General features: G+C 40.8%; 2 protein-coding genes across 4 annotated transcripts in view; both read right to left on the bottom strand.

Annotated features, from left to right (window-relative positions):
- The window catches only part of vps13a (vacuolar protein sorting 13 homolog A), a 30,857-nt gene extending 19,433 nt beyond the window's left edge, over positions 1-11,424 (bottom strand). For all 3 annotated transcript variants that reach the window (XM_088993784.1, XM_088993785.1, XM_088993786.1), the window contains exons 1-34: positions 11,273-11,424; positions 9,863-9,906; positions 9,730-9,772; positions 9,561-9,656; positions 9,385-9,486; positions 8,957-9,066; positions 8,791-8,850; positions 8,458-8,517; positions 8,082-8,162; positions 7,889-7,946; positions 7,505-7,632; positions 7,298-7,404; positions 7,044-7,215; positions 6,609-6,671; positions 6,387-6,525; positions 6,207-6,301; positions 5,652-5,794; positions 5,370-5,571; positions 5,176-5,290; positions 4,574-4,710; positions 4,379-4,511; positions 4,058-4,175; positions 3,561-3,705; positions 3,033-3,141; positions 2,775-2,950; positions 2,536-2,695; positions 2,238-2,317; positions 2,091-2,150; positions 1,770-1,959; positions 1,516-1,632; positions 1,343-1,446; positions 1,090-1,257; positions 517-827; positions 186-333 (exon numbers count right to left, since the gene is read on the bottom strand). In XM_088993784.1, coding sequence (XP_088849910.1) covers positions 186-333; positions 517-827; positions 1,090-1,257; positions 1,343-1,446; positions 1,516-1,632; positions 1,770-1,959; positions 2,091-2,150; positions 2,238-2,317; positions 2,536-2,695; positions 2,775-2,950; positions 3,033-3,141; positions 3,561-3,705; positions 4,058-4,175; positions 4,379-4,511; positions 4,574-4,710; positions 5,176-5,290; positions 5,370-5,571; positions 5,652-5,794; positions 6,207-6,301; positions 6,387-6,525; positions 6,609-6,671; positions 7,044-7,215; positions 7,298-7,404; positions 7,505-7,632; positions 7,889-7,946; positions 8,082-8,162; positions 8,458-8,517; positions 8,791-8,850; positions 8,957-9,066; positions 9,385-9,486; positions 9,561-9,656; positions 9,730-9,772; positions 9,863-9,906; positions 11,273-11,372 — 4,074 coding nt within the window. In that variant the 5' untranslated portion in view covers positions 11,373-11,424. The remainder of the gene's footprint in view (positions 1-185; positions 334-516; positions 828-1,089; positions 1,258-1,342; positions 1,447-1,515; positions 1,633-1,769; positions 1,960-2,090; positions 2,151-2,237; positions 2,318-2,535; positions 2,696-2,774; positions 2,951-3,032; positions 3,142-3,560; positions 3,706-4,057; positions 4,176-4,378; positions 4,512-4,573; positions 4,711-5,175; positions 5,291-5,369; positions 5,572-5,651; positions 5,795-6,206; positions 6,302-6,386; positions 6,526-6,608; positions 6,672-7,043; positions 7,216-7,297; positions 7,405-7,504; positions 7,633-7,888; positions 7,947-8,081; positions 8,163-8,457; positions 8,518-8,790; positions 8,851-8,956; positions 9,067-9,384; positions 9,487-9,560; positions 9,657-9,729; positions 9,773-9,862; positions 9,907-11,272) is intronic.
- Positions 11,425-19,094: 7,670 nt separating this feature from the next.
- foxb2 (forkhead box B2) lies at positions 19,095-20,094 on the bottom strand. Its single transcript, XM_088995447.1, has one exon. It carries the CDS (start codon positions 20,092-20,094, stop codon positions 19,177-19,179), a length of 918 nt encoding a protein of 305 aa, XP_088851573.1. The 3' UTR covers positions 19,095-19,176.
- Positions 20,095-26,003: the final 5,909 nt, after the last annotated feature.

Genomic DNA, 26,003 nt, shown 5'->3' with positions numbered 1-26,003 from the left:
TAAAATGAGGTGACGAGGTTGGCCCATTCAAATATCGTACACTCTGCTGGTTTAATTCATTAGTTTGATCAAGACTGCTTGACTAAATCAAATCCAAGTTGTCCACAGCCTTCGAGATTTTATAAACTGCATTATTCTTTTGTAAGAAAAATATATATGGGATTATCACAAAGTTTTGAACTTACGGTGAATGGCATAAGATGAGCGGTGATCTCAATGTTGGGTATGCTATGATACCAGTTGGACGACAGATTCCTCTGAATTTCCACTTCCAGACTGATCGGCTGCAACAGGCTGCTTTCACCCCTAAACACTCCATTCACAAATGTCGTCCTGCATAGAAAATAAATTCATGATGATGACTGGGCTCTTGCAGACCCTTTTTATGACAACAATGATGAACCCTTGACACTATGAAAGGTAAAATAAAAGTGGAAAAATAAATCAGTTTTGACACATGCTGAGCCCCCCCTCCAAAAACCAAATGGCATAAAAATGCATTATGTGAAGTCTTACCTGTACATCTTGAGGTCCGTGAGCTTGACTTCCATAATGTCCACCACAGGCGGGATCTTGCGATAACTCTTGGAGGGCTGCTTGGCAAAGTGATTCTTGACAGAGAGGAAGCCCAGGTCGGCCACCAGGACGTTGTCGGAGGAGGATGACTGCGGGACGAAGATGACGGGCGCTTTGAAGTGGACGTTGAAAGAGATGCGAGTGCTACGTTCCGACAGCTCTTTCACTACGCCGGATGCCGCCTTTTCGGCCGCCTGCTGGGTCACTTCAGCGACCGCCTCCTTGGCCTCTTGAAAGTTGTTAATGAATGCCTGCAGGGGAGGAACACTTCAGGTAGTGAACTGATGTAATTCATGCAAATACCATTACTCCATTATGATCTCTGAAAAAAATTATATATACACACACAATACAGAAATAAATTATGTGAATCCAGAAATGTTTTTCCACTTAGGGACGGGCAAAGGATGATAACCAATAATTTCATTTGTATTTATCTGGAAGCGCTGTTCATACTTGACCGATGGACACCACAAAACAGGTCATAATAGGAGGGAAACGTGTGATTCTCACCAGTATGGAGGACAAAAATTTGTTGAGGATGACAACCTGGATGCATCCCACTGTCAACGTAACTGTGGTGTCAACCTGAGACATGTCAAGGTAGGCGTCTCCCTCGGTCGCGTCCGTGTGTTGGATCATTTGGAAGGAAAATACCTCCCTGTCTGCTATAGACACAGCCTAAGAGCAGAGATATTCAACAAGGGATCGAAAAGTAAATGTGACAGCCATGAAGGTGAGAGAGATGACAATACACTTGTTGTACCTTCTTATAGAAGGCGGTTTCGTGACAGTCGAACATGATGAAGTTTTTCAGGTTGGCCAAGACCTTCATCTCTCGCTTCCTCATCAGAACCTCAAAAACCAGGCCTTGGAAATTGAGGGAAGGAGTTTGTCAATGTAAAGTTTACAACTACATTGCCAATTCTTGAATAGTACCTTCGATTCTGATCTCAGAAATCATAGCTTGGTGCCCTCGAATGTAAACCTTCAGAGACCGCAGATCGGCTCTGAGGTGCAAATTGATGATAGCTGTGGTCTTGGAATTCTTTGGTTCTGTGTGAGCATATGAACTCAATGAAAGAGGAAGACATTTTCATCACAGAAAGATACATTTCAAAACACCTTGGATTGTTGGCGATTAACATAGTTTGGTTTGAAATAAATTTGATAAAACTCGAAGTTTATGGTACTTTTTCTCTTGGCAATGGCCGCCCCGTCCATCTTGTCGTCGTCCAGCTCGTCTTCCTCAAAGATGGTGTGAAGCTCCTCATGCTCGCTCCCCTCCTTTTGGTTGGACTGTGGCACCAGACCGTTGAGGTAGTGCATGGTGTTGAGGAGCGCCTCGGTGTGGAGATTAACGTCCAGCGACGAGAAAGTCACCTGATGGCACATATTTATAGTCATCAATGACCATCAAGTGCAGAGTATACAACCTTGCCTTTATTGGGACAACGATGAAGCCCTGCACAATCGTTGGATAGACATATCAGTACGTGTGCATCTAAGTTTACCTTGAGAAGCTGCTCAGTGCTGTTGTGTAGGGACTTGAACTCGGGCCCATCTTTCTGAGCCTAAAAATATACAATAAATAGTTATATTATAAAACCAATGAAAAGGGGGAGGACTTGGAAAAATAATCGTACACGCCTTTTACTTACTTTAATATATTCTAGTGTGAGCATATCAACCTCTGTGTTATCCAAAGTGGTGATGAGTTGAATTTCCTTGTTTTGGGAATCTACAAAAGAGTGAACATGGAAATTAACATTGCAAATACCTTTGTGTTTACATGGTATATAATATACATTGACTCAACAGTTATACAAAACTATAAAAGAGTGTGAATTTGAATGTGAATGCCAAATGGGCCTTGTAATTGACTGGCAACCAGAACTAGGGTGCACCTTTTCTTTCACAACAGCAGGATTGAACCTTGTCATGGGTTAAAATACCAACCTGTGTATTCAGGACACCTGAGGCAGATCTCCTTGAGGTAAGTGTTGGATGTCATGTCAAAGGTGCGTATTTTCAGTTCAGTGCCCAGGCCCTCCACTTCCAAGTGGAGCACCGTGACCTCCTGCCAGCTGCCAACGAGGCGACACAACTGGACAGAGAACTGAAAACAAAGGTGAGGGTTTAAAAATGAGATTTATTTGGCTGTGTAATGTCACAGTTGATGGGTGGAACAACAATACCTCGCTGATTTCAAAGGTCATGACAAAGTCTGTCATGTTCTTCTGATGCTCATCTTGCGCTGCACCCTTTCGTCTGTTCAGGTCGGCATAGCGCAGCGGCATGGGACTGTCGGGGAAAAACTGCTGCCCAGTGATCGGAGAGCTGGGGGCATCGTAAAATAAGTCTTCTTCGGACCCTGAACAGACAAAAACCCATTAGCAGCCCACCAAGGTGAGTGTGAATGTAAATCATAAAGGGATTAATATGACCAGACTCACCAAGTGAAGAAATGCTGATCGTATCACATGACTCAAAAATCAGTGAGGAGCGTTTGTCGGTGAACTGCAGATGTCTCCTCCTTGACAATTGTGGTGTGAACTGCTTGGTCTTAGGAGACAAGAACAAGTTATATGGATACCGTGACAAATGTGTTGCAATGTATGCCCGTTTTTAAGCCTGAACAACCTAAATGCCCAACTGTTGACCGAAAAAAAATAAATTGATGTGCCAGTTTTAGAAATTGAGTGTCAACGATCATACACTGCAAGCTTATTTTCACCAGCTGAGAAAGAGGGATAGTGTGAAGCTCCGTTAACCACAGGGATTGATTCCAGACCCACTCATAAGGAGATGCACCACATTATGTCATGAGAAAAAAAAATGGTTTGCCCTGGTCACATGCTTTTTATCATCAATTCAAAGACTTGTATGTATGATTTCAGTCTTGAGGTTACACGGCTACAAATTTGTGAATTTGTGTGATGTGAGTCATTTCCCGGGTCACATTGCCCAGCAGGTGCGCACACCTTCGAATGTGGGGGCATGCCACCGTTGACCGAAGCAGAATTCGTCTGCGGCAGTGGGATACTGTTCACCAGCTCCAGAACATTTCGAAGTTTGACGTCAGAGATTCGGAGGGAGAGAAGAGGGAGCTCTCCGGAGAGTTTATATCTGTGCGTGGGGTTAAAGCGGAAATACGATGTCAAATCAACTTCTTCAAATAGATTATACTCAAAAAGTTAAAGTCAGTGCATCAAGTTTGAAATGAAATAAGTATGGTAAATCCTTTGTAAAGTGGCTATTTCTAAAAAAGGCAAAATGACCCATATGAATTTTTGTTTGGGTGGCTAGAAAAAGATTTAGCAGACTGTAGATTCTGCTTGGTCTCCTAAAACCAAGGAGAATTTTCCAGTGTTTTTAAATCATTAAAAGAGGTCAATTTGAGTCAAGACGTGGTTAAATGGGATTCAAACATACCATCACCAGTTATCAGTGTGTCATCTTTTTTCACTTTTCCACTTACTTTGCCATGCGTGAGTCTTTGACCACCATGGCCCTGCTAAACTCCATTTGCAAATCCACCGGCTCCAGGATGTGCAGCGGCGACTGCCTCTGCATGCGGGCCTTTTTCCAGTCGCCATCTTGGGAAAGCAAGGAATGGTTTTACAAATTATTTAAACCGTGTCTGCCACTGTTGGATATTTTACAATAGAATCTTCTTTTCCTTAAGTCTTCCCTTCAGGGGTCACCATAGCGAATCAATGTCCTCCATCTAACCCGGTTTTGTGCAATAGAATACTCACATTGAGAAAGTAAATGTGTGAATTTTTTTAAACGCATGTACCTGGTTTACTAAAAAGCAATTGCAGATTGTTGAGCTTGATGTCAAAGCTGTCATAAGCTCTCAGCATAATGTCTTCAAGTTTGCTGGAGACCGCTGAGAGCTGAGGCAGATTCTTTTTGGACTGACTGGACATCTACAAACAAATGTGTTTTTTTAAATAAGCTGGACGAAAACTCCCTCCTGCCATATACTCACCTGCAAGTGTCCAAGATCGAGCAGCAAGATGTTCTGAGTTCCGTCGTAGAAGCCCGTCTGTGGGATGATGACATACGAGGCCAACAGATTCACCTTCAGGTCCAGCACCTTCTGTGTCTCTATCACATACATTAGCCCTGCAAATTAAAAGAAAGACACAAGAAGGTGTGTGGTTTAGGTGGATGTCTGTGTACTCACTGAACAGTTTTAAAATGCGTAAAAAATACACAATTATATGTGCATATCCATTTTTGTACTGGGAAGCCAGAATATTGTTTTGCTCGCTATGCTAGTTAGCATGTCGTTTTTGGAGCTATACTGAGCTTTTGCTCGTTGCCATCTCTGTTACCCTGTGAAATCAAGATACATTTTTTTACTATGCATTGAGTTATTGTTGAGGCATGGTGGTTAGAATGTCTTCCTGGTTTGAATCTTGTATTGTCACGGCTTCACCGCACATTTAAAAAAAATGCATTAGATTCATTAAGACATTTTTAATTTTCAATCAGTGTGAATGTGTGTTCACATCATAACCTAAGATATTTTTGTTTGGCTCAACTGTACCTAACTAATTTAAGCCCCAAGAGATTTAAACAACTAACCAGTGGCTGTACGATCTCGGAACTGCTCGAGTTTTATCAGTGTGGCGTTGGTGAGTTCGTCTAGCTGCAGGTCGTCAGGAGGCCTGAAGAATGCAGCCATTGCATTCACCGTCATCTGCGCGCACAAAGAGTACACGGAGACATGTTAACACGTTTGTCACTTCCAACAATAAATAACAACCGACGGCACCCACGGCATCGTAAATGATTTCTAGCGGCTGCGATTCAGCAAAGAGCCGCTGGTTGGCAGTCTGATCTGGAGGGTTTGTCTCAAAAAACAGGCTTAGCAGTGGAGTTCCTGTTCCTGTGCCAACCGTCTTGGTCGAAAGTAGGGTGGGAGCGGTTCGGCTGCTTGCCTGACCCGTGATCTCAAACAAACTGAGCTCGGCTGTGAATCTGCAGAGAATTTTTTTCTTTAATATTACTAAAACTGAATAAATGGAGATAACCTTTTAGTATCTATGAATAAGACACACTTGATGGCTTGTGCTCCAGATCTCTGCGTTAGGGACGATATCAGCTCCCCGACGGTCAACTTGATGATTTCATCTTTATCCTTGCTGTCTTTGATGGAAACACTCAGTTTTTCCATGTGGAAATTCACCTTTATGTCCTCAAACTAGAAAAGAGAAAATACAATCCATCTTTGTGGCATTTTCACAACACTAGCCATGAAAATAAGATGGATGACAGAGAACCAATATCACAGTAACTCAAAAGCCAAAAGCTAAAAAAATATTATAGATTGAGTTAGAGTGTGTGCATCTACTCAGTGCCCCATGGCGTACTCAAATGTTCTTGGACTATGACATACAAGCTAGGCTGTCTGAAGATCTGCTGTTTTCAAATAGCAGGCTACTCATAAACACTATCCTCCCATACTCCCAACAGTATACATGTTTGGTTCATTGAACACTCTTACTTGTTTGTGCATGTTAGCGTGATTTGAGGTAACAACCACGATAAAAATAGACGGATGGACTTAAGATGCAATTTGTGGATTCATGGAGAATATGTGGGAGGAAACTCACATCCTTTGGATAAATGAAATTAGCGGCCGCCTCACTGTATCCGATGGCAGTGTAGAGCCTGGCTTTCTCATCAGGAGATAACAGCTCATCAAAGCCTGTTTGCAAATACATCGATGGAAGGGATGGGCTGCGGTAGGAAACCAGATAACATGTGGACAAGCACTATTTCCTCTACCCTACCTCCTCCTGAGCTCTTGACCTCCTTTGTTTCTGTGTCAGGCTCCGCCCCCCAGTTCCACATCCAGCTGATCCACCCTTGAGACTGCTCTTCCTCCATCTTCAAGCCTGGGCGGTAAATACGCAAGCCAGCCTTACTCGCCTGAGGAGATGAACAAAATATATTTAAAAATAAGCAAACCTTTATTGCATCTCAAATTCAGGCATAATAAAAAATTACTGTACCTCCACTTCAGCCTGTTGTCTGGCTAGTGTGATGTTAAACAGATCGAGTGTCTTCTCCGGCTCCTGAATAAACACACACAACAGAATTTTTTTTACAGTGTGAAGTGGGACGAATGCTGGTGATGTCAAGTAAGCGGCAGAACGACCAAAAAAATGCACTTTTAATGTAATTTACTACGCCATAGTGTCGAATTAACCTGATCTGCATGTCGTTATTTATACAACATACCTGATATGTACAGGTAGATGTATGTTGAACGGGCCCAAATATTACACAGTTACTAAATTTGTCAGGATATTCAAACAAGAGCACTGTTTTCACAGTATAATTAGGATTTTTTTCCTTTGGCGTCATTCAAATTCAAATGACACCAATTAAATAAAGATTGGGGAAAACCTGCTCTCACCAATCTTAACTCCTAATTGTCAGCCCACCTGCAGTTCCTTGAGTAGTTCCTCACTGGGTTTTTTGCTAGTGATCTTGATCTTGTAAAGCTCGCGATAGTGCTTCACCAGCTCTCGGTGTTGCTGAATGTGAGGCCACGACCACATGTGGAGACGGGGTTTCACATCCACCTCCAGGACGCTCGTGATGGCATAGTTCCACCTGGAGATATTCACAGTGAAAAGATTTTGAGTCAAGGGGGATCTCACAAAAGAAGTAAACCTGTCACAGAACAGCTTCTTACCATATGTTAGTATTGTTATGAACTAAGACGTCGGGTTTGTATTTTCTGTATGGCAGGTTACGTGACATCAAATCCACAGAGCCCAATAGCTCTAAGATACTGATGTACTAGAAAGAAAACCAGTACAGGTAAGGCAGTTCATTAAAGCACTGAATGTTGAGAGATTGATGTTTAGAAACACTGTGCACAGATTCTGACACTGCCTACCTGGGGTCTGTTTAGCTCAATTGCAACTTCACTGAGATTGACGATGAGATCCACTTTAGGTGACGAAAAGTCCACGTCTGACCGGGGATTCATGCAAAGCTTTGCACCCGCTGAGATGGGACGGAAAACTGCGGAGCAGAAATATGTTTTTAAAAAGTGGAATGGTGTGGTGTTAAATGCTTTTTAGTGGCTTTTCATGCAAAAAAAAAACATGTTATGCAGACAATGACTGTGGTATGATTTTTTTACAGAATGCATTCAAGTTTGAAACAGCATGTTGAGTCACGACATGTCAGGGAAGAGATGCAAATGAATTCACAGCAAGAAAAATTAAGCGCCCAAAAAGTTTTTACTGGACCTGGATATATATTATCCGAAACTCACTGAAATCGTGGTCCGCAGAATGGGTGCCTTGGATGTCCAGGCTATTCTTGAGACATAACTATAAAAAGACCAAGAAAAAGAAGCTCCATTGCATTTTTCAGCCACCAAAGGCACATCTTTGTTCTTCATCTACAGACTGACACATCAAAAGCATTTTATAAAGCCTTAAAAAAAAGAAACGGTTTTGACTCACCAAAGCCTCAGGCGGACTGTGATTGGAGAAAAGCTCAGAGTTGACATTCCAGTAGGCAAACAATTTGTCCAATTGTACCAACTGAGAGGAAGAAAGCGGCAATTAGAGCACTGCATCCTTATCTCACAATATTCAACATTGACTCCTGACTTTCACAATAACATACAAACTTCCTTGGAAATAGAAATACAGTAAAGTCTCGTTATATCGATATTCAAGGGAGTCCGAAAAAATATCGATATAACCGGGACTATCGATATATCCGACCCTGTTTGCATGTAATTTTCTCCGTGCGTGCATAGAAATAGTATCGATATAACCGGGACTATCGATATATCCGATATCGATATAACGAGACTTTACTGTATTGTCTTACCTTGTAGAAAAGTCTCGCATTCTCATCCAAGATAGTCGGATTCCAGTCTTCATCACAGGTCTATGGGAACCAACAAAGGTATATATATTATTAGGGGTTGAACTGGCCTGCCAAACATCAAACAATACTTTTATTATTTTATTATGTTATTTATTTCAATGTGGGCTTCTGTGTACGCAGTACATCCACGAACAAAACAATTAAAAATATGTTTTTTGAGAAAATGGCCGTAATGTGAATTGATGCTCTGAATAATTTCCACATCCACTCTGATACAAAAATACAACCCTAATAACTATATAACCCGACATAACGGATGTCAAGAGAGATTACTTGAAGGCTGAGGTTGCTCAGCGACACTCCGAAAGACAAAGGGCACCGCAGATTGGTGACCTGAGGCAAAAAAAATCAAAAATAAAATATGTTAACACATTTTATAAATAAAACATTTACAGTACTTTTTTTTACAAAACACACACGCAATAATTCAAATACTCACATCATCCTCATAGCGAATGTGGATATTGGAGATTTTGACTTGAACATTTTTGATGATCTGAGTGACAAGCTTCTCCACAAAAGTGTCTTGCTTCTCTGCCATGGGGTTCTCTGTCAAAATAATCATATAAGAGTTAAAGCTGCAATATTTGTAAAAAATGTTGGGTATTTCGTTTTATATTTACAGAGATGGTCAATCCGTTAAAGGAGTGTTTGGCGGTAGTGTTGCGGCAGCATGTTTTGGCAGTAGTGATGTCGCGATTGTGTGAAGCTGTTAAAAGTGATGTCACGTCCAAAGGTCCTTGTTACTATCCTGAAAGGTGTAGCAAATTCTATACGAATTGGTGAAACTGGCTGTTCAGAGCTGATTTTCTCCCAACTTTCCAAGGGGGTGCTACCAAGTTGAATTTGGGGACACAGAGGACAAACCTTGCTCAGCGATCTTCAGCTTGGTATCCTCAATCCTTTGCAGCTCCCTCTGTCGAGCTTCCTGCAGCTGCTTCTCTTCCTTTTCCGCATCATACTTGATACCTGCGGGGACGGCAGCCGATCGGTTTGGCCTAGGACCATAGCGGACTTTGGAACAAATTGGATACATGACATACTTGCAGTTGGTACAATGAGCAGATAGACACCATCCAGTGTGGCCTCAACAGACTGGGTGTAAAGGTTTTTCCAGGGAATCTGGAGCTCAAGTCGCCCTATTGAGAAACCAGGGATAAAAAAAAATCTCCTTTGAGAAAGAAAGAATGAATAAAAAGCAAACAATCTCACCTATGTGTCCAGCTCGCACTTTAAAGGGAATGTCAAGCTGACTCTGTGTGAAGGAAGAAAAGAGTAAATGAATAGACAGGTCGATAAATAAATGTTATATTCCAGCACATGCATTTTGAGGGATGCAATTTACCAAGGCATTCTCCTTAATTTCAAGATTTCGAAGCGCAACAGCACCTTTAAAGAAAAACAAAATTAAGCAATTCCAGTAAAGAGAGCAACAACATAAATAGAATCGCTTTCACAGTAGTTTACATATTAGAACAAAGGAGCCTGTTGGAAGGAAATCGCAGAGTCACTCACGCTGCCAAAGACATGGTGTCCATTTAAGCATTGCAAAAGGAGTTATTTGTCCATGTTAAAATGTTTTTATCCTACTCAAGTATAATAAAATATTTCCACTATCAAACAAGAACATTAAATCCTACTTGACTTGCTTTCAAGCTTGTGTATTATTTATGACAATTAGTACTCCATACCATGATAGCACCACGAAGAAAATGCATGATTAATTTGGTATCAATTATAGAAGATGACAGACACAATTAGTCCACACGGCTCTTCACAACATGAAAGAAAATATTAAAGGACATGATATGGCATTCAATTTTTAACACTTAAAACAGTGTCCAAATTACCAGTATTAACATATATGTGGCATTATTTTATTTGAGAGTAAGAGTTCGACACATCTTTGTCCAGTAGCTTCGAGTACATATCGAGACTGGCATGGCCCAAGACAATTAACCCCAAGAACATTATTTTAAAATTCTTATCAGAACCTGTAGTTAATTTTTGATAATGTATCAATTCCAATTGCCTTTTGGTTTTCATATGGTCGTGCTTCCTACACAACAAAGTGATATTTCACTTTGTTGTATTGACCGAGAAAGTCGGCGTGGACTATACTAATTTGCTAATTAGCCCCATGCTTTTGGTAAAGTGGGTAATAGCAGAATGGCTCACTTATGAAAAGCATTTTCCGCTTTTTGAAATTGCTCTATACGCTGCATTTTATATACCGCTTGTTATCCGCACTGTTGTCAATATAACAATAATGATCAACTCTAATGCCGTTCACTCCCGTAATTTACATACCATTTGGGGATTGTGGGAGGAGGCCAGTGCACGAGAACCCCTTTTTAATAGCTACTCAAAGTGTAACCGAGTAAGAATAATACGATGCAACGTAAATTTATTTGAGGCAACTTGGTTTTAAACTCACAAAATTGGAAAGGGTGCGACTCTTATTAATGCTGCAAAACTCGCCCCAGTAACGTCAGCATTTAGCTTTGCATTGTCTTTGAAAAACCAGGTACACTGCGAGAACTTCTATCCATTAACTTTTCTAATGTAGCATCAGAAATCGGCGTGACTTTCGAGTCCGGTCGAACTGCTTTTGACCATCTGAGAGAGGTCGACATGCTGACACATGACAGTTGGAGGAGCTACAAGCTAACGTCAATCTGAGGCTAGCGCGCTAGCTCGAAGCACAACGGCACCGCCTCGATTAAAAAAATATACACAAAACGAGTTAATTTACCTCCCCAAATGCCGAGTTGAAGCTGCGAGCTGTCAAGGTTGACCACATAGTCACCCAAAAACCTATTGAGAACGTCTACCACGACGCTTTCGAAGACCATTTTGGAGCTCTTTTCAACTACCTGTCACCATGTTTACATTCAGACGTCTGACTCGGCTGTGCTTTGACCGACGTAAAGTACGTGCTGGTGGGCGGGGTCGCCACCAAAATCTACAACAACCTGCGACGTTATTCGGCCACTGGAGTCCACTTTTCTACCTTCTCCGATCTAATCACAGCACAAGGACTGTGATGCATTGAATTGTTTAATTCAAGAAAATTCAACCTGAGTGATGCATTGATGATGTCACGGCATTCACTGATCATCACAGCAAACAATTTACAAAGCATCCAATCAGAGTGCAGTGATGTCATATACAGTACATGGCACTGTCTGTCAATCTATCTATGTACAGTATAGCTACGTAAATAGATAGATAAAAAGAAAATGGTGAGATTCAATTGTACTATCTATCTATTTATATAGATATACGTATATAGTATATACGTATACGTAGATACATAGATAGATAGATAGATAGATAGATAGATAGATAGATAGATAGATAGATAGATAGATAGATAGATAGATAGATAGATAGATAGATAGATAGATAGATAGATAGATAGATAGATAGATAGATAGATAGATAGATAGATAGATTAACGTAGTTTTAAAACGGTGTCTTTTTTTAAATTTCGTGTTTTAAAAAAGAGAAAACGAACTAAAAATCGGTATGGATCAAATATTGTACTGTACAATTAATGCCACAGACCAACAGTTCCACTAGAGGGCACGCTGGGCTTGACTTCAACATCTTTTTCCTGCTTCGTTTTTGTCGGCTACTTTTAGACAGTGTACAGTGTACACTGTACAGTGTACACCATTCTGTTTCATGGGCAAATAAATATAAAATGGAAACCCACAAGGAAAGGTTTCAAGTTTACGGAAGAGGATTAGGGCCACTGAAGAAAAAAAAGTTGGCAAGATTCTGACTTTATTCTCAGAATTCTGTCTTGAAAGTGAGAATTCTGACATCGAGCTTGATGAGCTGCAATTCACAAAAAAAAACTATTTAAACGTAGACATAACTGGACAAGTGTAAAAAGTGCATTCATACATTTCATATCCTTCACAATAAAACTGGAATACATGTGCATTTTTAGCATGGTTCCTGAAAAAAATATACAAAATAAAGAAATAATTCTGAACTTGTTAAATAAACTTGATTCCATCAAAAAAAAAACATTTTCCAAATCTAATTATTTTGTCTTGCCAGGCCTTCAGAGGGAAAAAAAAAACATCACATTTGCATGTCAACTGCCCTCAAAATATGGTGCTTATTCTTCATCTAATATAACAATTAGGAATCGCTCAGGTGAACACACTAATCAAAACACATTTCTCACCACTAGCTCCAATTGTTTGTGATATAGCCAGCCTTAATATTAACAATGCTTTGCGATAATTTGCTGTTAAATACCTCATGATTTGGAAAAAAAAACATCCTCATTGCGCGTGTGAGGTGGAATATGAATGTGATGAATTAATTGAAGGAGTGTTAGAGGGCTCCAGAAGGTCAGGAGGCTTTTTGCGGATATGAAGCTTGACTTTATTACGCTAATAAAAGCCAAAGTGCTCGCTTGTGATGCAGAGATAAACGACTGTGACTTAGAAGAGGACCTCGCTCCAATTAACAGTAAAAAAATAAAAAATAATACCACCTTCCAAATGGGTCCTGAAATGCGTCATGTACAAACATCTACTGATATACACTTTGTGTTTCATTTCACCCTAATGTAGTGTCCACCCTAAATGTTAATAAATGGCATGCAAATGAATCTTCACACAATTGTGTTGTGCACTGTGTATGAGTTCAGGTGATTAAAAAAGAATTATAATCCTCTTTGTGATGGCCTAATCATTAAAACAACACATGTAGAATTTACACCTCTGATCCTGGTGAAGTGTGCTTCATTTCCGCTAATGCCACATCACCTATGCAACACGTCGTTTTGCTCGTGACACAAATCCACCTTTGACCTCCATGTTTTATTCAGCCTATCAACAGGCTCAAATGACATATTTTTTTACTGAAATTTTAGAAAGTGATCCGTCTGTTTGAGATTTGGGCGATATGAATAACACTATGGGAGAACAAGAAGCAACTGCATGATGACACTTTAACAAATCTGGCAGACATCAGATCAGTGAGCATCTCTCAAATGAATGCAATCATAGAAAGGTAGCACAGATAAAAGGGAATAATCACAGAGAAAAAAATGACTTTTTTTAAAAGTGTAGGCTTCACAGTAGGCCAGCGGTTCTCTTTTCTGCTTCGCCGCCAAAAGGTTCTGTGTTCAATTCCCACTGGTCGGACGGATTTTCTTCCGGTGCTGCACTTTCCTTTTCATGATTAATAAAGGTGTGGTGTTTCTGATTTGTCATTGACATTGCAATTGACTCTTTCTCTTTCTTATTTTTAATACAGTGAGACCTCAACTTACAAACACCTCAACTTACAAACTTTTTGTCTTACAAACGTCAAATTTATGAAAATTAAACCTTATAATAAGCACTATTTTCATAATACACACCCACCACGGCTGGTGGAGTGATCTTCGGCGGAAGCACACGTCCGAACAGCACCAGAGGTTAAGTTACCAACAGTCGTTATGGAAGGTGACTCTCCTTCCATAAGCCATCAACGACCATCAAAAAGGTAAATAAAACTTTATTTTACAGCACAGTTTATTTCTTTAATTACAGTCGTCATGTAATGCGCCTCTCTTTCCAAACAGCAATTCCATTTGACCTTTGACCTCCAACGCCATTCCATCAAGCCATAAATGACTATCACAAATGTAAATAAAGTGACTTTATGATACAATGCAGTGCATTTCTTTCATTACAATACAATTGCACATGTATTATACATAGAATAAGGTATAAGGTATGTTGTGTGTAGTTATAAGGCTTATTTAGTTGAAAAGTATATTTTATGGAAACCCGGGAACGGATTATTCCCATTTTAATGGTTTCCTATGGGAATTTTTTTTTGAGATACACACTTTTCGCCTTACACACTCTGTTTGGGAACCAATTAAGTTTGTAAGTTGAGGTCTCACTGTACATCCAGAAATACGTCTGTGTAAGCTCTCAGTCGTACAGGAATGGTCCATCGATGAAAAGGTTTCTTCAGCCGTCATCTGTACTTCTTTGAAGGTGTCGGACATTTCGCTTCTCATCCAAGAAGCTTCGCCGGCCTTTACTTTGCTGACAAAGCTTCTTGGTAAGACTAAAGTAAGACTTTAGTTTGCTGACGAAGGTTCTTGGATGGGAAGCGAAATGTCCGACACCTTCAAAGAAGTACAGGTGACGGCTGAAGAAACCTTTTCATCGATCCATCCAGAAAGGACCGACCATTGTTTTTGCCATATTTGTGTTCAACTTTTAAAGTTTCCACTCAACCAAATACACAATATATGTCTTTGCCCAAAAAAGTAAATCAGTAACCCTCATATACAATTCTGTAATTCAAGTGTTCAGCAGGACAGTGAGGACGATAATGACTGCTTTATTAGTCCTCCTATTGTGTCTTAATTAGTGGCATTTAATTATACTGTAGTGCAGTGAGGCTTATTAGAGCCTGCTGATGAGAATTAACATGCACACACTCACACATCCACCCTCAGGAAACCAGAGAACTGAGCATGCAAGCTTGGATTCAAACCCCAGAAGTGTCAGGCAGAATCCAACACGTGCATGGGTCTCAAATCGTGTTTAAATTGGAGCCGCTGGAGATTTAGACTGGATGTATCTGGGCTGCATAACGTAGTCCACAAAAACAAAGTTCGCATATTCAAAATAAGTAAACAACTAATCCAATCTTGTCAATCTTTATTAATAGTGTCCTGGTGTTGGTAAATAATATTCAGTCGGTTTCGAGCAAGCAACAGTTTATTAAACCCCTAGCTATAACAGTCGTCATTTAACATCCGGTCAGGTGCTTTCAATGTAAAAGCATCACAGCTATTACCACAAATAGCAGTTCTTCAAAACATAAATAGGATAGGTGACCAGGTCCTCTCCCTCATCTCCTTGCTTGGCATTCACCTCAATGTACTGTGAGATGCCAACGTTAACAAATACTTCGATAAAATGGTTAGCCGCTAATGAGTAAATGCCTTCCACAATCTCACTAAATCATGCCTATTAACCCCGACATGCTCACTAGTACGATGCACGATTGAATAAACACGACCTTAATGCTAAGGCCTTTAGCCTTCAAAGAATCCTAATTGTGTTTTTTTGCTGAAGTGCAAACAGCCTGTTTGTTTAGCCCAGCGAGCGGCTAACAAGAATCTAGTCAGAATCAGAATCAGAATCAGAATCAGAATCAGAATCAGAATCAGAATACCTTTATTCGTCCCGCAATGGGGAAATTTGCAGTCCACAGCAGCAATTGAAGAGGGATGGGGTTGGGGTGGGAGTGAAAGGATAGAAAACAAGATATTCTAAGCATAACAAAATAAAAATGTCAACTGTATACTGTGCAAATGTAGATGTGCAAAAACCGTTCTATAAACAAGACATACATAGTGCAGAATCAAGAAATGCATTTAGATATATTGCAACAACCCATATTTACAAGTGTCCATTTTTTTTGTTTTTTTTTTCACATGCGATCATTGGGAATTGTGAAGCCTGACAGCAGTCGGTAGGAACGAGCGGCGGTACCTCTCCTTCTTGCAGCGCGGGTGTAATAGTCTCTGGCTAAAGGAGCTACCCAGAGCTGTCAGGATGGGCAGGAGGGGGTGGGAGGGGCTGTCCGTCATAGCTTTTAGTTTAGCTAGCGTCCGTCTGTTGCCCACCTCCTCTAGAGAGTCTAGCCAGCAGCCCACGACAGAACTGGCCCGCTTGACAAAGCGCTCCAGTCTTTTTCTGTCCCGGGTGGTGATGCTGCCTGACCAGCAGACAATGCCATAGTGGATGGCTGATGCCACCACAGAGTCATAGAAGGTCTTTAGGAGTGACCCCTGAACTCCAAAAGACCTCAGTTTCCTGAGGAGGAAGAGGCGACTCTGTCCCTTTTTGATTAGGGCATCCGTGTTCGTTGTCCAGTCCAGTTGTGTGTGGCTAACTGAGAGAAGCCCGTTGGCTAACCCAAAGATTCTCGTGTGGCACAGGAAAATCACTCATTTAATCGTATTTTTTATTTGTAAATATTAGTTCACCGTTAATTCGACTAATTAAGGTTCTTCACTTCCGGGTTGAGTGAACGCTGGCACGTCTGGCTGCCGCTGCTCACTCTGAGAAAAAAAAACTTATCCTGTGACTCTAAAGTGCCCTTGAGAGTTTTGAAAGGTGCTTATAAATTAAATGTATTATTATTATTATTATTATTATTATTATTATTATTATTATTATTATTATTATTATTATTATTATTAAGGTGTCCAATATTGATATCTGATTTTTAATTAATTTTATAATAGCACTGTGACTTTCTCTGTGCATTTAAAGGACAACCGACGTTTTATATACATATATTTAATAAATAAATAAATATTTGTATTCAAATGCAAAACACCAATCAAAATGTCTTACAGTGTGCAAAATCTGCAAAAACATTGAGCTGCGAATTGGGCATTTTCAGAAAGTCCCACCCACAGTTCGTGACGTCCCGCCAAGACGTCTTGCATTGCTCGAGAATCAAAACAATGGCTTCAGATTCGGAGAATATGCCTTCTTGTTACTCGTCCAATTATGAATATGATTCAAATAGTTCTGAAGAAAAAGCATACATGTTTGCAATCAATTAAAGAATTTATTCCATGCCATTTTGAGGCAACATTGGGGGGAAATGTCTCACCGAAAATGGTGACCTCCTGTGGCCACCTCTGTTTCCACAGGCTGATAAATTCCTTATATGGAGCTTGGACACCCTCTTCTGGCGGCTTTTGGGTGCAACACAAGGTTTTCAGACCAAACAAGTACAGCAAAATACATTGACGTGATGGAAGGACTGCTACAATGTGTCTTTTTTTTTCGGTCAGAGGCGTTCCTTTAGTGACGTCACGTACGGACTCGTCACCAACTCAAAAACAAGACTTCCTGAATATTCAGTGCGAGTCTTAAAACGTAAAATATAGCTATATGCGGTTGAATCTTATTAAAATACGCTCAGTAGAAGTCATTTGAAGCCATTTTACAAATTATGGACACAACTTGTCCGGAGACGTCAGTTGTCCTTAAAATGATAGTTGTCCATGTTTGGTACTTTGTTATAGCTTCAGCGGTTGTGAAAGCACTGTATAAAGATATAAATATATAAATATATAAGCGCTATATCAATATGTATTGTATGTATTGTATTCATGGAGAACTACATTAGGAGAACTCACAGCCGTGTGTATGTGTGCTCCTCATCTTATCCATAACACAAAATCGTTTTTTTAATTTTTTCCACTCCCACGCCTTCCTCCTCTCCTTTTGACCGGCTGGTGCATGACAATTATTTGCTCAGGGGCTGGTGCGACAGGGCTGGGAGAGAGGTGAGCTGTGGGGGGACATCTCCGGGAGCCTTTGGGATGCTAAGCAGGGACTATAGCAGCGCTTGAATATACAGTAAGTCACTGTGGGTGATGCTTTGTGCAGAGAGAGAAGAGGCAAACTTCAAAGCCGCCGTTTAAACGCCGTAGAAACAAGAGGGCAAACTTGATCCCAGATCCCGCTGTTTGAAGTGCATTCGTTTATATGCGACATCACTTATAAATCATCTCCAATGTCCATCTCACTATGTGTGTGATTTATGCCATGCTGTTGAGTGGAGAAGAGGGGAAAGTCAAATCCGGTCTTGAATCATGCTCATTACATGGCCACTTTTTAGACACAAAATAGCCTACGACAAACCTTTTGAGCACATATTTTGCATAAACAGGATGTAACGATACCTAATGTAATAATAGTAATTTTATTAGCTCAATATTTTCCTCATAACAAACTTCAAACAACGGGAATACGTGCAACTAATTTTGTGGACTTCCGGAAACACACTACAGGATTACAGTTATATGAGCATATTTTCATACTTGATATCTAATCATAGCGATTAAATCAAATAGATTTTTACAGGAGCCTCCTATGTAGCTTATCATAAAAATATGTGCTCGATTGAAGGGGAATGTCCAGTATTTTCCCATTTCTAGCCCCGAATATGCACATAATAAGACTTTTAAAAAGTGAATCCAATTATTAAAATGACTCTCCAGGACAATTATTTGTTACTTCTTTATAAATCTTCACATAAATAGTTATCAAGCAATGCACTGCTACAACCAAGCATAAAAAAATCTAAATAAAAAGTGGGAGAAAATAACATAATGCATTTGATAGCAATAACATGTAAAATTGATTTGGACGAAGACATTTTCCAGCTACATTTCTTTGGGTTCAGCGTGTCTGATTGTTCTGATATAATAAATCACAAACGTGCAAGCAAAGTTATACCCTATATCACCTACAAATATTTTTGACACAATTTGCATTTTTTTTGTCGTGCCCCTTTTGCAACACAGTCATCCATCAGACCCTCATATTATGTTTAAAAAAATCACATTGATTATGTTGTGGGTCATTTTTACCCGTATGTAAAAAGCCACACAAAATAATAGGTGACATCAACAACAACTGTTTCTGATATGTTATAAACATACTTGAAAAGAGAACAACATATGTTCTATCCCATGCATTGGGATATTTTAGAACTGTTTTGAAGAAATGAGAAAGAAAGAATATCCAGTACTTTAGTCAACACATAATTGGAAACGGGTCAAATTGACCCATTAACATAATATGATGGTTAAGACAGAAGGAGGGCCGGGTGTAGAAGGTTGCCTTTCCCCTCCAGAGCATCTCCTTGATGGGAGGTGGAAGTGTTGGACGAGGACATTCCGCTCAAACCGTGTGACATGAGTGCCGGGGTGGGCTTTATCGGCACCGGCACGGCGGGTAGCGCGGGCCCGCCGGCACTGTGATGTTGATACAGGCCTTTTGGATGGACCGCAAAGGGTGCGTACTCCGGGGGCGGCGCCAGAGGCTCGGATAGCATCCCGACGTGAGGCCACATGGAGGTCATCAGCTGAGGGGTCACCGGGTAACCCAAATGGTGCATAACAGAGGTGAGGGGGACGACGCCCTTATAGTCCCGACTGATGATGTTCTCGATGGCGAACGGGTGTTTAAAGCCACCCGGCTGGGCGCAGGCGATCCCCCCGTAACTTTGCAAGTGCGCTGGCGTCGGCGGCGAGTGCATGAGGGGCACGCGACCGGTGGGCTCCTGGTGGCCCGGTTTGTTGCCCTGTTGGAGGTGGTGATGATGATGATGATGATGGTGGAAGTAATGCAACATGGGCGAGCTCTTGCACGCCGCCAATTCGGCGCGAAGCACTTTGAAGCGTTTACGGCGGCGCAGGAAGCTACCGTTCTCGAACATGTCGCCGCAATCCGGGTGTAGGGCCCAAAAGCTGCCTTTGCCCGGCTGGTCGGGCCGCCGAGGGATCTTGATGAAGCAGTCGTTGAAGGAGAGGTTGTGTCGCAGGGAGTTCTGCCAGCGTTGAGTGTTGTCCCTGTAGTAGGGAAAACGGTCCATGATAAACTTGTAGATGTCACTCAGGGGCAGCATCTTGTCTTGGGAGTTCTGGATGGCCATGGCTGTAAGGGAGATGTACGAATAAGGAGGCTTTTGGTCACTATAGGAGTTTTTACCTGGTCGTGGCATGACCTCTTTCCTTTTTTTCCTTTTGTCTATTTTAACTTCAAAACAGCCTTTTCAGAGTAAGTTCCCCACGGAGTGATTGGTTACACATATTTGAGCCATTAGAGAAGCTGCAATGAATCGTTAGCAAGCTTTGCAACGTTCTTACATCGCTCCGTGGAAGGGAAAAAAAACTACACCGTTGCGTAAAAGTGCCGTGCGTAAAAGTGCAAGTCCTTGCGTAAAAGTTGCCGGAGACGTTCTCCCTCTGACAGCTTTCAAGCCGTCTGGTCCAACTTTCGTCTCTCCTCCTCATATGCGACGCTTCCGATTCCTTTTTTAATGGTGTGTGGGTGTGTGTGTGTGTGAGAGAGAGAGAGAGACCCCCGCAGATATGTGACGCTGCTATTATCCAGACACTTTCAAAATAATACGCAAGGGTAGTTGCGCGTGGGTGTGTGGGGGGGGAGTGCGAGAGTGAGAGAGCCTTATGAATAAAAATGAAAATTGAGGATGATATTTAAACAAAATCCTTATTGGCACACGAGGCAAAAAAATGCTTATCAAGATTAATTGAAATAATTTGTTCAACCCAAACCCCGTCAAAAATAGCAGCATTTTTCATTGTGTTTTCACGAAGAAAAACAACACTTGGAGTTGCATACAAATTACAAAACCCAAGACGAGAAAGTAAAATCAATGTTTTTTTCTTAAGCGTAATTACAGCACTGTGTCTTTAAGGGGAGTGTCGTTGTGAGTGACACCAGCAGCTGGAATTGGTGTTGCACTTTAAATGTTCTCATTTTACGTTTTGAGTGTTTAATGAGTTGAGGCATTGAATAAACGGGCAGAAATGGCATATTGGGCTCTCCTTGCCCACACGTGAGAGCATTATGGAAGCTTTATTGGTTCAAAAAATGTACAGTATGTGTTTGTAAAACGCCCTTGAGCAATTTGACAGCAAATGCTAATTTGCTGTGTTAGCATGTTCCACATCAAAGTTGAACAGTTTAAATCAGGACAGTTGAAATCTGGATTTTGGAATGCGGAAGGTGCAGATTAAAGTGTGTCCTGGATTTGAAGGGGGAAAACACAGTGTAAAATGTGTCATCTATTTTAGAGACCTAAAAAAAAAATACTATTAAATTCCTCACCTTAACTTTTTGATGATCCGAATCAGGAATTTGTAACTCAATCACAGAAAGTTACCAAATAGTGACCTTTAATGTGTCAATAACACCACAGTATTGAAGTCTCAGTATCAGTATTGATCTAAGATCGTTATCACGTAGGCTTAGTCATGCTGATGAGTTGATACCAGAGCGAATGGGGCAATCAGTGCCAGTCGTACAACATAATCAGGGGGAACAAAAGAAGTAATCAGATTACCTTCAGAGAGTAGTCCACTGTTCCCCCAAACCTTACAGCAGGGACCTATCAAAGTAGAGGTCTAGCACCACCACCTCTGTCCATTAGGGATATATATATAGGGTCAGACTACCAGTACAACTTTAGTTCGCTGACGAAGCTCTTCGGATGAGGAGCGAAACGTTCGACACCTTCAAAGAAGTACAGATGACGGCTGAAGAAACCTTTTTTATCGATGGATCACTCCGGTACGACTGGGTGCTGACACGGAAGTATTGATCAATATTGAGTATCAATATCTTTATGGTCCAACTCTTATTCGATTAATAATTTTATTTGTTTTTAAAAGGTTAAGACACAAATGGCGGCCTCGATTAAATGTGCTTGACTGCACTTCGCGACTTTGCAAACAATAAATCATGTCTTCCTTTGCGCGCCATCATCACCGCGCTAACACAAAAACACACACACACACACACACACACACACACACACACACACACACACACACACACACACACACACACACACACACACACACACACACACACACACACACACACACACACACACACATACACATACACATACACATATATACACACATGCGTTGCTGTTGATTAATTGCAGAGAGGGCCGTCCAGCGGCTGTCTGTCTGCTCAAAGACTCTTGGGCGGATCCTACAAGGATGTAAACAAACTTCACACCGACTCTCGGTGGAGAACCACCCCCCTATCCCCTTGCCCGCCTTCCTTCCTGGAACCAGACGCATCTTTTGTTGACCAGGTGTCATGGCTGGGGGTCCTTGACAGTCTTCTTGCGAGGCGAATGAGGGGGGCCCCCATCCGAATACATTGCAATAATTAAGCCTTTCGTGAGTTTGGCTTCCTCGGAGAGCAAGTCCAACAATGTAATTAAGGGGCGAGCGCGGGACTGCGTCGGGTATGAATATTCAAAAAAACACAGTCGGTTAATTAGTCGCCTCGCACACGATGCCACTCAAAAGGTCAACTGAGGTGACACTCGGGGCTTTTTTTAACTCATTCACTGCAATTCACAAATTTATTCAGCAATTGAAAATATGACAAAGAGCACCACTCCTCTATTTTTTTCGCGTTTTGTTTTTTCATACTTGGGTGCCGATAAAAGGCTGGCCACGGCCTCCGGCAATGTTTTTTTCCTTTCCACAAGGGGCGCAGCATTTCCTTTTTTTCCATGTTAGCGCTATGTTCCAGCTTCAGCTGTTGTTAAAGGCTATATAGACCAATATGTATATGTATTACGTTGTAGTTTGAACAGCCGCCCTCATTTCAAATATATAACTCCAGACTCATATAACTTAGGAATTAACTCATTAAGATGATTATTACCACTAGAAGAGAGTTTAAGGCAGGGGTGTCAAACTCATTTCACATCGTGGGCCACATATGGCCTCGGTAGATGTCAAGTGGGCCGGACCATCAAAACTATACCATAAATACTACAAATAACCAAAATGCCGAAACTTGTTGAAAACACACCAAACAAACGTTTTCCATGGATGGATCTCTGTAAAAAAAATATGATGTGGTCCATTTTTCATTGAAAATTCTACACTTCTTATCTACTTTTCTCCGCTTGGATAGTGACATTTTGGCTAATGAAGGCGTTGAAATCATGATTGAAAAAAAAAGACCTTGGTTGAAAAAAACCCACAGCTGTTTTCTTCTACGTTGATCGAAACAGCACCACTCAGTCCCCTAGTGGAAGATCCTTGAATTGCACTTCATTAAAAATATGAATTCCATGTCGTCATTTTTTCCACTTTTAAATTATCCTGCGGGCCTGATCAAACCTCCTTGTGGGCCGGTTCCGGCCCGCGGGCCGTATGTTTGTCACCTCTGGTCTAAGTTCTTTTAGCACGGTATTGAATGTGTATGTTTGTCCCAAAACTCAATAGTCTCTGGGTCCTGGCATTTGAGTGACAATGACCAAAACCCCGGCATTGGAGTGGACACATTTTTGCACGTCTGGCAGTGAATGAGTTCAAAAACAGCATTTTATTGGGAATGTTTCTAATGTATTCAGAGCCTTCTGTGTTTTTCTTGTCTTTTTTTCCCCCTCCTCTTCTTGTTTTGTTTTGATTTTTATGTACCATGCGGGAATGTTTGCAGAGGCCCCATCGAGGACCTTGCTGCTCCAAAAAAAGGTGCTCTTTATGCTCAAGAAAGATCAATATTAAATCTGTTTTTCACAAAGGGGGCTGTTAAATACTTACCCTGGCAGATCTGCATAGCAAAATTAATTAAGTAACAAACACACACACAAAAATGCCAACTCCTGGACAAATATCTGGTTGTAAAGCACACCTTCTGGGCATACACAACATATGTCGGAATTATCCCTAATTGACTAATTACATAAATTACTCATTGAGTTTACAGCACATCAATTATAAAAGACGGATCAATTAATTTTGCATAAATTACAAGCGGCATCGGGTTTGTACGCAGAGGGCGGCAGAGGGAATAAGGCGGTCCGGGAGGGGGTCTGCGAAGGTGGAGGGTGTGTGTCTGTTTATTTCGTGTCTCCAATAATAATAATGATGTGTTCGGCTTAAGGGCAAAGATGTTCCTCCAAACGCCGCCTCTCGTTTGCACGTTGGGAAGTGATCGGGGTAATGGCAATTATAGTGATAATAATAATCTTAAAGACCTCTTCTGCGACTCATGAGGGGTGCGTCGTGGCAGAAAGAACAATTAAAATCAATTAGTGAGGCCTATTGTTGCCGATGGAAGAATTCAACTGATTTTAATCGCGGCGAGCAGATGTTTTAAGACTCGTAGAGAGAGTTCAAGCGACCCAGGTTTGCTGAAGAAGAAGACCTCGACAGAGGTAGTAGAAAGGGGTTTTACTAGAGCACCTTGTATTGTGAGTTGCTTTGAATACAAAGATACAAGGGTCATTGGTGTTCTGGGGCCTATCTTATTTTTGTGCACGAGATAGGGGACACTCTGAAATGGTTGCAAGGAACATATAAAAAAAACCATTCACGTTCACACCCACACAGGACAATTTAGATAACTGGTGTCAAAGACAAGGCTCGGGGGCCAAATCTGGCCCACCACATCATTTTATTGGGTCCATGAAAGTAAATCATACTTATGAAATTCCATGTTGCTTGCTAAAGTCTGAAGCAAAATTTTAAATTGTCCCATGTAAAATACAATAACAATCATTATTTTTCATTTTAAATTTGAAAACTAGTTATCATTAACTCATTCACTGCCAGACATGCACAAAAATCTGTCCAGTCCACTCCAGTTTTTGTCATTGTCACTCCAATTCCATGACACACAGAATATTAAGTTTTAGGACTACATTAATATTCAATGCAGTTTAAAAACATTTGATTCTCTTCTTTTATCAGAAAAAAAAATTGTTAATTCCTAAATTATATGGGTATGGGTATGCAGTTATATGAGCTTGAAATGTACAAAGCTGTACAAAATACAATGCAATACTCTACATACATATTGGTTTATGCTTGAAAAACAGCTGAAGCTGGAACAAAGCACTAACATGGAAAAAAGGAGAGTGCTGCCCCCTTGTGGAAAAGAAAAAAAAACATTGCCAGAGGCCATGGCCAGCGCTTTATCGGCACCCAAGCATGAAAAAATAAAACCCGAATAAATTTGGGAATTAGTTATACAAGTGTCTTACCTCAAATAAATAATTAAATACATAAATAAATAAATAAATAAATAAATAAATAAATAAATAAAAACAACAATGACAATAATGATAAAAATAAAGATACAAATATATAAAAAATGACCTTACTTCCTACGACTACTCAAAAACTCCCTACAGATACTGTAAATCGGTTATGACAATTAGTGCTGTTGAATTAGTGATATGACGTTCGTGAACAAGCGGTTCTTAGAGCCGGATCGCTGAAGTGAACGAAGAGAGACAGTTCCTAACGAGGAGTCGGAAATGGGAGCCGACTTTTTTTTTGTCCTCTATTCCCCGCCCCCAGTCTTCGGTTAAAGCCGCACGTGATTGGTCGATATCCGTGGTAGAGGAGGGAGGGGAGAATTACAGACACACGCAGCTGTGAGGAGATGGGGGAGGATAAGGCGGGGTAGGATAGACAGGTGGACAAATGACACATGATGCTGTTATTATTATTCAATTATTATATATGTTACGAGTTGGTATGATAGCATTATTAATATGAAAAGCAAATTAGTGACAGTAGATCATCAGACCAGAGTAACAACAGGGAAAGTGAAAGTTAGTGGATGCTCTGTGCACATATAAATCAAGCCATATCAATAAAAATATTTGATATACTGTATTGTAATTTTTACATGAGTAATTCGTTTTTCACATAATTTTACACGATTTTTGGTAGTTAATTCATTTAAGCAACAAAAAAACAAACACACTGAGGAGCCATTTGGGAGCCAAAAGAGCCGGATCTTTTCAGTGAGCGGAGCCAAAAGAACCGGCTTTCTGAAAAGAGCCGGAATTCCCATCACTACGTATGTCAAATAGAAACAAAAAGCCCGTGGGTTAAA

The sequence above is a fragment of the Hippocampus bargibanti genome, linkage group LG04 (genome assembly GCF_051943395.1).
Source record: "Hippocampus bargibanti isolate YZ-2025 linkage group LG04, ASM5194339v1, whole genome shotgun sequence".
NCBI classification, from domain to species: Eukaryota; Metazoa; Chordata; class Actinopteri; order Syngnathiformes; family Syngnathidae; genus Hippocampus; species Hippocampus bargibanti.
This window is presented reverse-complemented; position numbering and strand designations above follow the sequence as displayed.